Raw genomic sequence first — 15,547 nt, 5'->3', positions numbered from 1 at the left:
AGTGGCTCACGCCTGTAATCCCAGCACAATGGGAGGCCGAAGTGGGTAGGTCACCTGAGGTCAGGAGTTCCAGACCAGCCTGGCCAACATGGCGAAACCCCGTCTCTACTAAAAATACAAAAATTTAAAAATACAAAAATTAGCCAGACATGGTGATGCACACCTGTAATCCCACCTACTTGGGAGGCTGAGGCAGGAGAATCGCTTGAACTTGGGAGTCGGAGGTTACAGTGAGCCGAGATCATGCCACTGAACTTCAGCCTGGGCAACAGAGCAAGACTGCATCTCAAAAAAAAAAAGAAAAGAAATATGGAGCCCTGGTAGTAGAGAAGGTAAGCCATACACAGAAACACCTCTCATGTGAGATAAATAAGAGAAGTACAGAGTATGTTTGGGAAATGGAATAGTCCATCAAGTTTGGTAGAGCACAGAGTATACTAGGGAAATAGTGGGAGATTAAAATGGAAAGATTGTCCTGAGGTCTGGCTATTATGGACCTTGATTTAAGGACTCTGCATATGAACTTTATTCAGTGGATGATGGGAAGTCATTGAAAGTTTTTTTTTTTTAACTTTTTAACAGTGGAATGACAATCAGAAAAAAAAATGTAACTGGGCATGTCCCTGTGGAGACACTGAAAGCCTGTGGAGTTGTTAAAATACATACACCCATACATATACACATACATATACACACACATACATATACACATATGTATGTGTGTGTATATGTATGTGTGTATGTATTTGAGCAAAGGCTTTACAATCTTTTTTCCCTTCTACGTTAAAATGTAATGTTCAGTTAGTTCTCTGGTATTGTTTCCTTGGTAACCTGACAGAGATTGTTGCTATTTTTCTAGGCGAGATTGCTTATAAAAATGACCCTGATTGGTAAACTGCATGTGGGCTGGGAGAAAGAATAAATAACCCCTAGAGACCTGATAGAGGTGCCATGCTTTGGGTCTTCTGAGTGCAATGATTCTTATAACTGGGCATGTCCCTGTGGAGACACTGAAAGCCTGCGGAGTTGTTAAAACGAACAATGGCTCCTGTGGGACAGGAAGCTTTTAAGCCAGGACAGTTCCTACATCTGCCCCAATGTGAGTTTCATCTTCTTGCACCTGAATTACCACTTGTGTTTACTCTTAAGCGTTAGTTCTTTAGAGTGAGAGCCATGTCTGAGGTATTGGTTGTATAACATATCTTTAGGAATCTATAATTTTTATAGGTTTTACCTCTAATAAAATTAAACTTGGTGGAGCAAGTGCTGAGAGCTTCTGCGAGATTGTGTAGGCATGACTATTGTAAATGTTTTATGTAGTAGGTATGTGTATCTATATATACATACACATATACCTTATTTCTGTTTTTAAAGCATAAGAAAATTATAATGTTTACCTCTGAGCCGTATTTCTGCATAATTATGATGAGTTAATTTCTTTCTGAAGTTTATTTCCCGAAAAGTAGAAATTTAACAGTTCCATTGCCTTCATTTGAAACTTTTTAATCCTTTTTCTTTAGGTTATCTTCATTGTAATGAATATGATAGTCTGAGATTGAGGTGGCTGAGGCAGACGTTAGAATCTTTCATCCCACAGCCTTTGATAAATGTAATTAACGTGTCTGAATTGGATGGCAGAAAAATGGGAGATGCCCAGCCTGAAATGTTTGACAAGGTACTTTTATTACATTGTGACAAACTGATGGACGCCCAATAATACCACTATTATGTTGCTTTGTGGTTGTTATTTTCCATCTGTTCTCAGACATAGCCTGATACAGTTTCTCAGTACCCTGGAAAATTTTGATAAAGTGAACATGGAAGCAGTTTTCATTTGATGGTCAGCATGGTTCAAAGGAAGCAGTAACATTGGGATTGAGGATTATAGAATGTTTTATATTGGCAGGTAACTCAAAGATACTCAGGAAAAGATCGGATATTATTTGGGTCAGTACTGTACTGCTTTAATTCAGTAACATTTCATATCAGAGTCTGACAGTTGAAGAAAAAGAGGTTATTTCAGTAAGCTGAAATTGAAATATTAGTTCTTAGAAATAAGTGCTGAGAATTCAGAAATATATTAATGTCTGATTACAATGAGTAACTTTTGTAAAAGTTTTTGCTGTGGTTGTCAAGGATATCAAATAGCGTTAGTAGACATAGTAAACTTTAATTCTCCCATCCTAAGCCCCCAAAAACAAACACTGAAAGTACATGGTAAGTGTTTCTGAAAAGAGTGAGGAAATGTCATAAGGAAAAACTTACTGTGGTGTATTTTCAGTTAAAAAAGAAATGTTTTTACTTATTTGCTATTTGTTTACCATGTTTTAGAGAACTTCTCTATCTACTTCGTGCCTGAGAATAGATTGTCAGTGCATATTTGCATCACTTGTCTTTTTTTTCTCTAGGTGTTAGTGGATGCTCCATGTTCAAATGATCGAAGCTGGTTGTTTTCTTCTGACTCTCAGAAGGCATCCCGTAGGATAAGTCAAAGGAGGAATTTGCCTCTTCTACAGATAGAGCTCTTAAGGTAAGGACTGTTAATACAAAAGTGTATTTTGGTGTCTGATGTAATTTACACAGGCGTAATAGAACATGTCAGGCCCCCAGTGGAGGGCTTATTCCCCCAAAGGCTGCACTCAAAAAATTCCCAACTTCTTCCCCTTTATCACTCATACTGTAATGCTCACTGCCCCTCCCTCCACCCCCAGTGACGTGTAGTATTGCTGTGCATTGTCTTTTAAAGGGCATAGACGATTTTACTGTAGTTCAAAGTTGTTTGCTCACTGAGACCCAAGCCTGGGGGTTCATAGCCCTGTTTCTTTTACCAGAATCTGAGCAGCCTCTTAGGAATAGCTTTGAATCAGGATGCATGTTTTGTTAATGTTCTGGATGAATCAGCCCCTAGCAAGTTGTAGCTAGTTGTTAGTGCTTGTCTCCCCTCTGAGAATTTTCCAGAAGGACCTGGCCACTGAATATTTGGTTTCATTAAGAACAGAGCCATTTTGGAACATTATGGTTCGGGTTCCAACAGCGATTTTGACATATGCCCTACTCCCATGTAATTCCTCTTGTTTAATACTAAACCAAATTTTTTTGTTTGTTTGTTTGTTTTTGAGACAGAGTCTCGTTCTGTCACCCAAGCTGCAGTGCAGTGGTGCAATCTCAGCTCACTGCAACCTCCACCTCCCAAGTTCAAGCTATTCTCCTACCTCAGCCTCCTGAGTAGTTAGGATTACAGGTGTGCGCCACCAAGCCCAGCTAATTTTTTTTTTTTTTTGTATTTTTAGTAGAGATAGGATTTCACTGTGTTGGTCAGGCTGGCCTTGAACTCCTGACCTCGTAATCTGCCCACCTTGGCCTCACAAAGTGCTGGGATTACAGGCGTGAGCCACCACGCCCGGCCACTAAAGCAAAATTATCTATAATATTTAAAATACAACTAAATGGTACCTTAATCACTCATTACCTCTTGCACGTAGAAAGACAGTGAATGACAGTATGCATTTCCAACTTCTGACTGATACACAGCAATAAACATATACTATTACCTAAATATTATAACCAATACTAATACATAGCCTTGTATCAGATTACGTCTCAGCTCATTATGGTGATTCTTGGTAGTACTTATCAGAAGGCTTTTTTGAACATTTCAGCAGTTAGACCATTTGTTTGTATACTTCTGATGTCCACCTTTCATGTAACACTAAGATATTTTGAAAACTTTATACCACTGTTCCCTTTTACCCTTTGGGTTATTAGCTTTGAGATGACCTAGGTCCTTCTCTAAATCATTTTTCTCACCTAAGCTATATTGATTTGGCTTCTTCGTTTTGTTTGTTTGTTTGTTTGTTTTTTGAGATAGAGTCTTGCTCTGTCACCCAGACCGTAGTGCAGTGGTGTGATCCCGGCTCACTCCAACATTTGCCTCCTGGGTTCAAGTGATTCTCATGCCTCAGCCTCCCAAGTGGCTGGGATTATAGGTGCCCACAACCACGCCTGGCTAATTTTTGTATTTTTAGTAGAGACGGGGGTTTCACCATGTTGACCAGGCTGGTCTCAAACTCCTGACCTCAAGTGATCTGCCCGCCTTGGCCTCCCAAAGTGCTGGTATTATAGGCATGAGGCAGCATCCCCCAGCCTCAGTTTCTTAATTATTCCTGCTACACCAGCCTTGCCATTGTTATTCCTTACACCTGTAACAGATACTAAATCTTGTGATGGCTTGTTAACATTGTGATCTAAATTTTTTAAAACAATAAGTAAGCAAACAGGCTTTCTGAGAATATTATTTTTCTTCTCTGTCTCCTGACAAATCTGCCCCTGACTTCCTTTTCTTTCTATTACCAGGTTTTCTGTGATATATTCTGTCTACTATTTTTCCTCCCATTTTGTCTCAATTAATTATATTTTATCTTCTGTTTCCTTTACTCTTCCAAACCTATTCTTATTAAAGAACTATTAATTTTTAAAATTTTTAGAATTTTTAAAATATATTTTTAATTATACAGGTAATACATGAAACCATTTTCATTGTAAAAAAATAAATCAAATAATACAAATGAAGCAAAAGGCCCTGTTGGCCACATGCCCAACCAAATATCACCTTTCTTCTTAGAGTTAACTGTTGGATTAGTATCTGCATATAGTGAAATACATTTTAAAATAACTTTTATCATGATATGTATATTCTTCTGTTACATGGTCTTTTTTTATTTTTTTTTTTACCAAATGTTTCTTAGTCTTTTCCATGTAGGTCTACTTTGTTCTCTTTAACTAACGTGAAACATTCAAGAGGATCTATTGTATTCCTTTTTAATCCTTTAATCCTCTATTTCTGGATATTTACGTTGTTTGTTTTTGTTTGTTTACTTTTATAAACCATTCTTTAATTTGTCTCATCAGACAGGTCTACTAGCATTTTTCCTGATTAAATGAACATTGAGAAGTAGAATTGAGGATCAAATATTTTAATAGCTGTGTTGAATTGTTCTCCAAAAAGGCTATACCACTTTATACTCCCTGCTGCACTGGACTTTGTTTACTGCTTGCTCCCTCTTAAAATATTCTCTTCCCTTGACATTTGTGATCAGAGGCTTTCCTGGTTCTCCCTACTTCTCAGATATGCCTTATTCATATATTATTTAACTCACTCCTCATCAGCTCATCCCACAAACTTTGGGTCTCTTTAGCCTACTGATATTGATCCTTTTCTCTATCTGATGGCTTCAACTGATATCTCCCAATACGTGAGCTTAGACTATCTCTCAAATACGAATCTAAGCTTAGATCTTTCTCCTTAGCCTCAGACCTACATATTCAATTACCTATCCGAGATTTCCAGAAACTTAAATAATTAAGATAAAAATCATAATTTCTAATTCTCTTAGGAGAGAGAATCTTCACCAAATCGACAAAACAAAAAATCAGACTAGAAATTCCACCAACCTGCCTCTTCTCCCTCTCTTCTCGATTTTAATGAATGCCACACCACCATATATTTGTCTAAGTCAGATATCCATCTCCAACTTTCCTTTTTCTCATATATTCAATCAATCACTAAGACGTCTCAGTTGTACCTATTACATGTGTCTCAAGTTCACCCAACTCTCTCCATCCTGAATAGCCTAACCTAAGCCACCAGTATTGTCACCTAAATGATTTTAACTGGCCGCTAACTGTCCTACATGTCTCCAGTTGTGAACCATACTGCTTGATTCTCCACAGTGAAGCCAGAGTGACACATCTGAAATGAAAATCTCGTGTCAATTATCCTTCTGGAAATCCTACAGTGGTTCCCCATTACCAGCAAAATTTCACACTCTTTTTTTTTTTTTTAATTTGGGGATTTTCCAGTGAAAACCAGGATTTGCCAGATGAATTCTAAAAGAGCTGCGGTACTTCATACTGTTAGTGTAATACTCAAGTCCTCTTTTGACCTAGCCCCTTCTTACTTCAGCAACCTCATTGTCTCAGGACTCTTACTCATTTTGTTCCAACCATGCAGTTTCTCAACAGTCCACACAGTGTCTCATTTCTGAGGCCAGTGCATTTCCTGTTTCATTTCTTTGAGAGTTATTCTAATTTACACTCCCCTTTCTCCTGGCAAACTCTACTGATTCTTCAGGAATCAGCCCTGACGTCCCCTTACTGAAGCCTTGCCTGACTTCCTAGGAGTGGGGTGGATATTGTCCTCATGTCCTTACGTTCACTTAAAGATACATTTATTGTCAGTTCCTCTGCTACTCAATTATCTAGTACGTGCCTGTCTTTTTGACAAGACTGTAAGCCCCATGGGAGCAGGGATTGTTTTATTATTTTTATTCCTACCATATAATTTGGTGCCTGGCATGTAGAAAAGACTAAGTAATTGTTTAAAAACAGTATATTTCATGGGTTGAGTATTTAGAATTTATAGCTGTAATTAAATTGATAGCACAGTTAATCTGACAAAAATAATGATGTAATCATTATGCTGCATGATAATTAGGCATAAATGTAAAGCAATTCCCATAATTTATTTTGATTAGTATTGCTTTTACATAGCCAAAACATGGCTATAGATTTTAGGGTTTTTTTTTTTTATCATTTAATAAGCTTTTCTTAATATCGTATAGCATTTCAATCATCATTGCAAAAATCATTCACAGGCATAAACCCCAGATAGGCACCTTCCTATGTCCCAGCAACTAAGGCTCTTCTGTAGTGGCCAATCCTCTCTTCCATCATCTTACTTCCCTAAAGGAATGGTTTTAGTAGCAAATCGGCAGGGCACAAAAGTGACATCACATTGATTGTAGGTTTTCATCTAATCATATGAGATTGGGAAAGGCTGTCGCACCAGCCATCTCCCATTCTTTTCCTTCAGCAGCTGCTCTACATTCCCTGCCTCTGCTTCCTGGCCTGCCTGAGAGGTTTTGCAATGACTTGAAGCAGCCAAAATTCCGAGTCCCTTGGCTATGTGATTATGATGACAAAGGGGAGAGAGCAAGATATCCAAGCTATAGGCAGAGAAAATGATCAGAGTCCTGACATCTACAAGTCTTGGGGTTAAAAAGATAAAGGAAAAAAAAATGATAATACCAGACACAATCTCTCTTTTATCTCCTGCCCTTGACTTCAAAAAATGAAAAAAAAAAAAAAAAAAAAAAAAAAAAGACTATAGCAATTTTATCACCAGGAATAGCTCTGTTTTATCACTGTCTCACTACCTAGAATTTCCTCTTGCCTGTCTTCCAATCTTTCCTCAGCTAGTTATTGCATTAACATTTTATTAACAAAAGGCAATCCTTTTATTTCACAATATGAGATAAAAGGATTTAAAATGCAGGCATGCAACAGAGTAAAAACATTAATGTGTATGAGTTTCATTCATATGAAGGATTGATTGCAGATCCTTATTTTCATTTACAAAGAGCAATTGGAACGCAGGTAAACAAATATTGTCTGGCCTCATATTGTGAGCAGAAGATGGCACTCAGAAGTGAGAAAAGGATTGGAAAAGATAGTGAAGAGGTAAATAAGGGAAACTTTCTGATTGTACTATTTTCCAAAGGCTAGACTTGTATGTACATTGTCTGTTGACAGATATGGTGCTCAAAGCTACTTTATACACATGAGAACTTATACAGCCTTTAAATGCAAGGACATTCTGTCATTTACTACAACATAGGTAGGACAGTAGGACATTATGCTAAGTGAAATAAGCCAGAAACAGAAAGATAGATACCATATAATCTCACTTCCATGTGGAATCTAAGAGTTGATCTCATAGAAATAGCATATAAAGGTGGTTACTGGAGGCTGAGGGTGAAGGGGAAGGATGGGGAAAGGTAAGACATTGATCAAAGTCTAACTCTCAGTTAGACTGAAGGAATAAGTTATAATGATCTGCCGCGCTACGTGGTGACCACAGTTAATTATGTATATTTCAAAATTGCTAAAAGAATAGATTTGTAATATTCTTATCACAAAAGAATGATAGGTTGGTGAGGTGATATGCTAATTAACTAGATTGACTCTTTCTACAATGTATACATAGACCAAGATATCACATTATACTCCATAAATATTTACAATCATTATTTTTCAATTTTTAAAAAGGTATTTATGCCCTTTATGACTGCATGAAGGCATGCAGTCACTTTACCAGAAATTATTTATATTTATGTTACATAAGCAGTCTGTACAGTGTTCAGAATTTCAGCTTTTGGAAAGACAGTGTCCTATAACCATATACTCTACAACTCGATATTAATCTGGCACATTTTTATGAAAATTAATGTCTTATTTGATAAAAGTTTTTTGATGTTAATTTCTTTATTTTTTATTTTTATTTAAAAAAATATTTTAGAGAGAGGGTCTTGCTCTGTCTCCCAGGCTAAAGTGCAGCAGTGGTGCTATCATAACTCACTGCAGCCTCAATCTCCTGGGCTCAAGTGATCCTCTCACCTAAGCCTCCTGAGCAGCTGATACTACAGATGCATGCTACCACACTTGGCTAATTTTTAAATTTTTTTCTAGAGACAGGGTCTCACTATATTCCCCAGGCTGATCTCGAACTCCTGGCTCCAAGTGATCCTGACTCATTGGCCTCCCAAGTGCTGAGACCATAAGCACGAGCCACTGTTTCCAGCACTGATGTTAAATTTTTTTAAAAAACTGTTAGTAGATATGTAATACTCCTTAAAATTTTTTAAAATTAATATACGTATAGCAGTATATATAATGATAAAAATAGTAATCTAACTAGTTTTCTGTTTTTTTTTAACATGAAAAACTTATTGGAAGGCACAGTGATGACAGGAGAAAGATCTCAAAACAATATGAGTTCTTTGTATACTTAAAGACTCTTTGATTTATCCATACAGAGGTAGAAGAATTAGAATTTTCTATTGAATTTACAGAACATAAAGATAAAAGTTATATAAAATTTTCTCACACATCTGTCCCAAAGCTATTTTCAGGAGATGAGAATGAGGGGCAAGGATAAAAGGAATAATTGAACATAAACCAGTTCTATGAATGGAATGCCACTTAAAAGTATGCCTTTATTATCATTTCTCAAAATAATTTTTGAGCCAGTCATTCCTGTTACATGCTATGTATGTTCATACTATATAATCAAATTCTTTTGCCTCATTTGTATTTAAATATATTACGAAAAATAAAGTGGGAAAATACACTGAAAATGAAATACATGTAGTCTTTTTAGAAAGTGACTATGATATTTGTATAAGAGAAGTTTACATGATTTTTAGGTGGGAAAGCACTAACTGAAGAATATGATTTATAACAAAAATATAGGTAACTTACTGCAGTAATGTATCATGTCATTTGTTTCCTAGGAGAAAATCAATCACATTTAAAATACTGACCCCTTCTGGTTTTCTTTTCTCACTGCTTGACAAGTAAAATCCAATTTGTGAGCTCATTGAAAAAGGAAGCTTAGATTATTCGGTAACGTTTTGAAAATTTGTATAAATCATCCAGATAACAATCCTTAAAAAGTGGTACTCTGACAGCAAGAATTGTGTTTTGAAAGAAACATTAAAAAAAAACAACACTAACATCTATTCTCTGATGCACTGGAGCTAAGATAAGGAATACCTAGTGACTGTGCAGCATGGCCTTCATCATTCATCAACACAGTGACCAAAAAATTGATGTGTTTATATTGGAAAAATAATATTTGACTATATGGGGCTATAAGAGTGGAAGATTTCCACCACTGCTTCAGCTATGTATATGTTTTCTTTTTAAAGTTTTAATAATTCAGTTCATGTTGCATACTGTCATCGTATGCTTAGTCATATGTTTGGAATCCAGAAAACAAAAGCAAACTACTATTAACAACTACTACAATTACTACTAATAATTATTTTCTTCCTCTTTCTGTTCTTCCTCCTCTGTATTCTTCATCTTGTTTCTTTTTTCTTTTAAGTTTAGGTGGCAGTAGTCAGAGGTTATGAAATTTAAAATGTGCAGTTTGTTTGCAGAAAGTACACACTTCTTTTTAACAAGAGTTTACTGATCAAAATATTACACATTCAATGAAATGATAAAAAATCGAGGAGCCATCCAAAGCTATAATTTGTAACTATTATATTTTCTTTCATAAAAAATATGTCAAATATATATTGACAATATGAATACAATATTGAAAATAAGATGGTATCAGCTTTATTAATTTATTTATATTATCTACATTTTAAAATTTATTTATTTATTTTGAGAGAGAGTCTCACTCTGTTGCCCAGGCTGGAGTGCAGTGGCATGATCCCAGCTCACTGCAACCTCCGCCTCCTGGATTCAAGCAATTCTCATGCCTCAGCCTCTCGAGTAGCTGGGATTACAGATGTGTGCCACCATACCTGGCTACTTTTTGTATTTTTAACAGAGACGGGGTTTCACCATGTTGGCCTGGCTGGTCTCGAACTCCCAACCTCAGGTAATCCACCTGCCTTGGCCTCCCAAAGTGCTGGGTTTACAGGCATGAGCCACCATGCCTGGCCTAACATTATCTACTTTGTACTGGGAACTTAGCTAAGCATTGCGGATTTTAAAACATGGAAATGATTCTTGTTCTCAAGGTCCTCAGGCCAGTTATCGTAAAATGTGGTAAGACCTATAATAGAGAGAACAGTTAGGGTGCTGAGGGAATAGAGGGAAGGACGCCTAACTTACTCTTGTTAAGGATGGAGTACAAAATAAGCAACAGGTAAACATTTAAACTAAAGAGATTTGTCTAATATACGATATTATTATACTATAGTATAATAATATACAATAGAGTACAATATACTGGAGCTAAGATATATATATTTATTGATTTATTTATTACCTTTGGCTGCATATAGTACGTAGAGTAATAGGAATCATAGTGATATACAATTGATATCTTTTTCCACTTAGTTTATCATGAACATTTCTTTTTTGTTTGTTTGTTTGTTTTGAGATGGAGCCTTGCTCTGTCGCCCAGACTGGAGTGCAGTGGCGCGATCTCGGCTCACTGCAATCTCCGCCTCCTGGGTTCATGCCATTCTCCTGCCTCAGCCTCCCAGGTAGCTGGGACTACAGGCACCCACCACCATGCCCGGCTAATTTTTTTTGTATTTTTTTAGTAGAGACAGTGTTTCACCATGTTAGCCAGGATGGTCTCGATCCCCTGACCTCGTGATCCGCCTGCCTCAGCCTCCCAAAGTGCTGGGATTACAGGCGTGAGCCACCGCGCCCGGCCTTTTATCATGAACATTTCAATTATTCAATAGTTTTTGAAAACATGCCATTCCTTCATTTATTTATTCATTTATTCAGGTAGTTAGGAATATCTAAAACTCTCCTTTCCTTACACAATCTGATTAATGCAAGAAATAGTATAAAAATGTATCCTAATGGAGATTAAAAGATCAACTTTTTAAAGTTCCAGGCAAGAGCTTGATAACTCTTTGGGAAGGAGTTATAGCAGCTGGCCTGTGATCCATTTCTGTTTTGATTTCCAGGGGACACTCCTAAGGAAAGAAAGAAGGCAGGTGACCCAGTTAAATCTTCTCATAAACATGTAGATAATTGGCCTCCTTGGTAAATAGGCTAATGAGTTTTGCTAAGAGGATAGTTCTTATTTATGGCATGCTTTAAGCAGAATGTTCCTGGTTGGGATTGCCTATGGTAAACACAAACTAGCATCTATATAGATTTATGGGGTATGGCTTCCTAGAGATACCATGTATCAACTTCATAAGGTATGTTGTGACATAACCTAAATGCTCCCCATTGTGTGAGGCGACCTGTGAACATGTTTTAGAGAATTCATCTATTCTGAGATAGAAAGCCCATACCCAATATTGGTAGCAAGACCTGGGGAGCTACATCAGCAGTCCCAGACCTTTCTCTGCTTCTCTTCTGCCACTTGATTACCTGTATACTTAAAATTATTATTAAATAGTAAAGCTTGATAGTGGGTAAGGTCTCTGGTCTGTGTGAATCTGATTTGACAATTTAATCTTTTATGTTAGCTCACTCCTGAACCCCAACCAGGCCTCTGTGATGAAGCTGAATTGAGGGGCATGATTTGGACCCGAGTCTCAGTTGCAAGCTTTTTATTCCAGTCCCACATCTAAATCCTGGGATTCAATCAACTCTTCCAACCAGCTGTTAGACAGAAAATAAAAGCCTTGCTCCTTACATGCTTGGCATGGAAACATGATTAAGAGGATGAGGGGATAGCTTATTCCATAATTTAGCACAACAGTTATATATACAGTGGAGAGCTACTGAAGTATTTCTAATAATGAAATTACATAATTACATTTATTTTAGAAAGATTATTACACATAGAGGGTAGACACAAGAGAGCAAACATAGAGAGAAGAAAGCTATTAGGAATAAATACTTAGGAAGTTATGGAATTTTTCCAGATGAGCAATGACTATCAATGGATTAACGTTAGAAGAAAGCAGTCTTCAGAATAAGATGATACTTTAAGTGTTTCATTAACTCACCATAGTTTATTCAATTTGTAAAATACCACGGATGTTAACAACAGTTTAACATCTTTTTTCTTAATAATTTGAAAAGCTTTTAATGGATATTTAACAAAACAAAGCTGAGCAAATAAGTATAATAAGTATATTAAAGTGTTTGAAACATGGGAGCACATAAATTCTTCTAGTTTAAAAAATTTGAACTGACTTTTCAAGATTTCTAAAGAGTGACCATTGCGTGCAGCAGAGGATGACCTGGCTATTTTGGGAAAAGGTGCGTCTTTGTCACTTGAGCATTCTTAGTTATCTCTTGGTGCTCTGTGTTCTTTTTGCCTCCCCCGAATCTTCTTTCTGTGGGAACAACGACTTTTATGATCCAAAGGATTGTTGGACCTTGGGCTGAAAAACCACAATTCAGCCTATCCGTTAAGAGTCCCTGTGACTCTTTCTTCTTCTATCAGCAAGATTTTCCTGGCATTTGACCTCATTCTGTCACTCACTACAGGAATTTGAACTTACCATGCCATTGACCTAAATGGAGTCACTAAAATGCCTTTAGTAAACTTTGTAGGCTTTTATTTCTTTTTTAGTCTGGCTACAGCAGGAGTCAAATGACTTCTTTAGGAAAAGATGGTCATTTTTTTTCCTCCAAAGATTTATTTAGGACATTGGCGTTCAAACTCTGCTCTGTAAAGATGTAGGGTTTCTGTAGAATCGCTTTAGGAGCTGTCTTGAAGGAACAGATAGGGATGAACAGGAGAGCCCCTTAGCCTGGCACACCAAATCTAACTAGAGGCAGGGTTATCTTTTTCCGGTTAAGCATGTAGAATTTCACTTGAAGAAAGTTTCTTCTTAACACACACACATACACACACAAACACACACACACACGCGCGGTTTGAATAAACCCTTTTAAATCATTAAAATCAACTATAAGCAGTCTCCATTCATAAGCACATTTGCCATGGGACAAAATCAGGTCAATTCTGGTGGTTTTCTTGAAAGCTTTTCTTTTCTTTTTTTTTTCATTTGTATGAGTTAAGAGGCAATGGTTGATAGGTCAAAGACCCTACCTTGAAGTTAGGCAGGCCTAATGTGGGTTTGTTGTCACTCTTCGCTCACCTAAACAACACAAAATGAGATCCTTATGTTCAATTTTAGTGGAGCAGTTTTAATCCCTACCGTTCCATACTCATATTAATGAGGCAATGAACTGTTAAGAAGTGTTACTAAACGTGAAGTCTCCAAGTGGAAACCAATAATAAATATGTTAAAATTTGTCATTTATAATCTATTTCAAAAATCTAATGCCATTACTCTGTTGTACTAGGACTTTATAAGAAATATTGAATATAAATATAAAGAAATATTCTTTATAAGAAATATTGCTTCTTCAAGGTAAAAACTTACTGTCAGTGGAAAGAAGATAATTATCAGCATTGTTTTTGTTTCTAAGGCTGACAAAAGAATAGCCGCTGGGTATGGTATCTCTGAAAACAGCAAGCTTGGTCATGTTTCTTTATCTCAAATTTACAGAACTCTTTTGATAATAAAGAGTGTGATATCTAGAAATTTGATTACTTACTGTGAGCACAGTGAAGGCTACCCTCAGGCTTGTAAAATAATACTTTTAAAACCGATGACAGCATTAGGTAACTATCAACCTAGAAATATCTGTGTTTTAGATGCTTATAGTACCCTGAAACTTAATTTTAAATCTGCATCTATTTGATCGATTGTACATGAGCTTCGACTTCTCACCTTAATGTTTTCTTTGGTCATAGTGTATAATAGTGGTTGGGGTTTTTTTTTTTTTTTTTTTTGCTTTCTTTCCTAGACTGCTGTTTGCCAGCAGAAATAGTAAACTGATAGAAACGGTGAAATGATGAGAAACAGGCAGTGGGAAAATAAAAGAAATGGGACCTGCTGAAAAGGAACAAAAACAGAAATATTGGAAAGGAATACTAGAAGTCAGCAATGTAGTATTAAAAAAATGAAATGGAAAGGAAAAGTAAATGAAGAAAAAATTTCCAAAATGCTTCAGGGAAGAAAAGAAATGGTTAAAGATGTGGTTTTACCATTTGTTGAATTATATTGTAGCAATTAAAATCTTTCTTTTTTCTTTCTTTCTTTTTTTTTTTTCTTGAGACAGGGTCTTACCCTGTCACCCAGGCTGCAGTGCACTGGCACAATCTCAGCTCACTGCAACCTCCACCTCCCACCTCAGCCTCCCGAGTAGCTTGAACAATAGGTATACAGCAGCTAATTGTATTTTTTGTAGAAATGAGGTTTTGCCATGTTGCTCAGGCTGGTCTCAAACTCCTGGGCTCAAGTAATCCTCTTGCCTTGGCCTCTGAAAGTGCTGGGATTATGGGTGTGAGCCACCATGCCCGGCTAATTTTTTTTTTTTACTACATTTATTTCCTTTAAATCAGACTGTCTACTGTCTCCTGCCCCACTCTCCCAGACTCTGTTAGGTTTCCCTTTTGTTACTAGAAAGGCAGCGTAAGGGACAACTGACATTTTTAAATGTCTTAATGGCATTTTGGGGACACCATTATCTCAATTTTAAAACAGTGGCCATGTCCCATAAAGTCAAGTTTACTTTGAAAAGGTTACCAAACTGTTCTACTCAATCAGAAATGAGACCACAATTGCTATGTAGCTGCCCTCATTAACAGGCTATTTTACTTTCTGTAGGAATTTATTATTTAAGACCCAGTTGGCAAGAAGAAAAACTGTTCTCATTTTTATAAATTACTTGTTAGCAAAAGCTTTTTTTTTCTTTTTTTTTTTTTTCTGATAAAGCCTCTGGCCTCTATCATTTCCATTTGTTCTATAACATAAAAGTTAGAGGTTGCTTTAATTATTCTCTACTCAGAATTTTTTTTGATAAAATTTTTATTTTGATATAATTTTAAACTTAGAAAAAAATGTAAGAATAGTACAAGGAGCTCCTGTGTGCTCTTTATAGAGATTCATCAACTGTTTTACATTTCACCACATTTACTTTTTTTTATTATTATTTAAGTTCTGTGATACATGTGCAGAACTCTATTCAG

At 36.4% G+C, this 15,547-nt stretch overlaps 1 protein-coding gene across 3 annotated transcripts in view; it reads left to right on the top strand.

Moving 5' to 3' along the window:
- The window catches only part of NSUN3 (NOP2/Sun RNA methyltransferase 3), a 64,902-nt gene that overhangs the window by 30,025 nt on the left and 19,330 nt on the right, over positions 1–15,547 (top strand). For 2 of the 3 annotated variants that reach the window (XM_030801624.1, XM_030801625.1), the window contains 2 exons: positions 1,521–1,675; positions 2,409–2,544. In XM_030801624.1, coding sequence (XP_030657484.1) covers positions 1,521–1,675; positions 2,409–2,534 — 281 coding nt within the window. In that variant the 3' untranslated portion in view covers positions 2,535–2,544. Of the gene's footprint in view, positions 1–1,520; positions 1,676–2,408; positions 2,545–15,547 lie in introns of those variants that run through there. The other variant, XM_003261695.4, reaches the window with a different exon arrangement.

This window comes from Nomascus leucogenys, chromosome 21 (assembly GCF_006542625.1).
Source record: "Nomascus leucogenys isolate Asia chromosome 21, Asia_NLE_v1, whole genome shotgun sequence".
Lineage (NCBI taxonomy): Eukaryota > Metazoa > Chordata > Mammalia > Primates > Hylobatidae > Nomascus > Nomascus leucogenys.
This window is presented reverse-complemented; position numbering and strand designations above follow the sequence as displayed.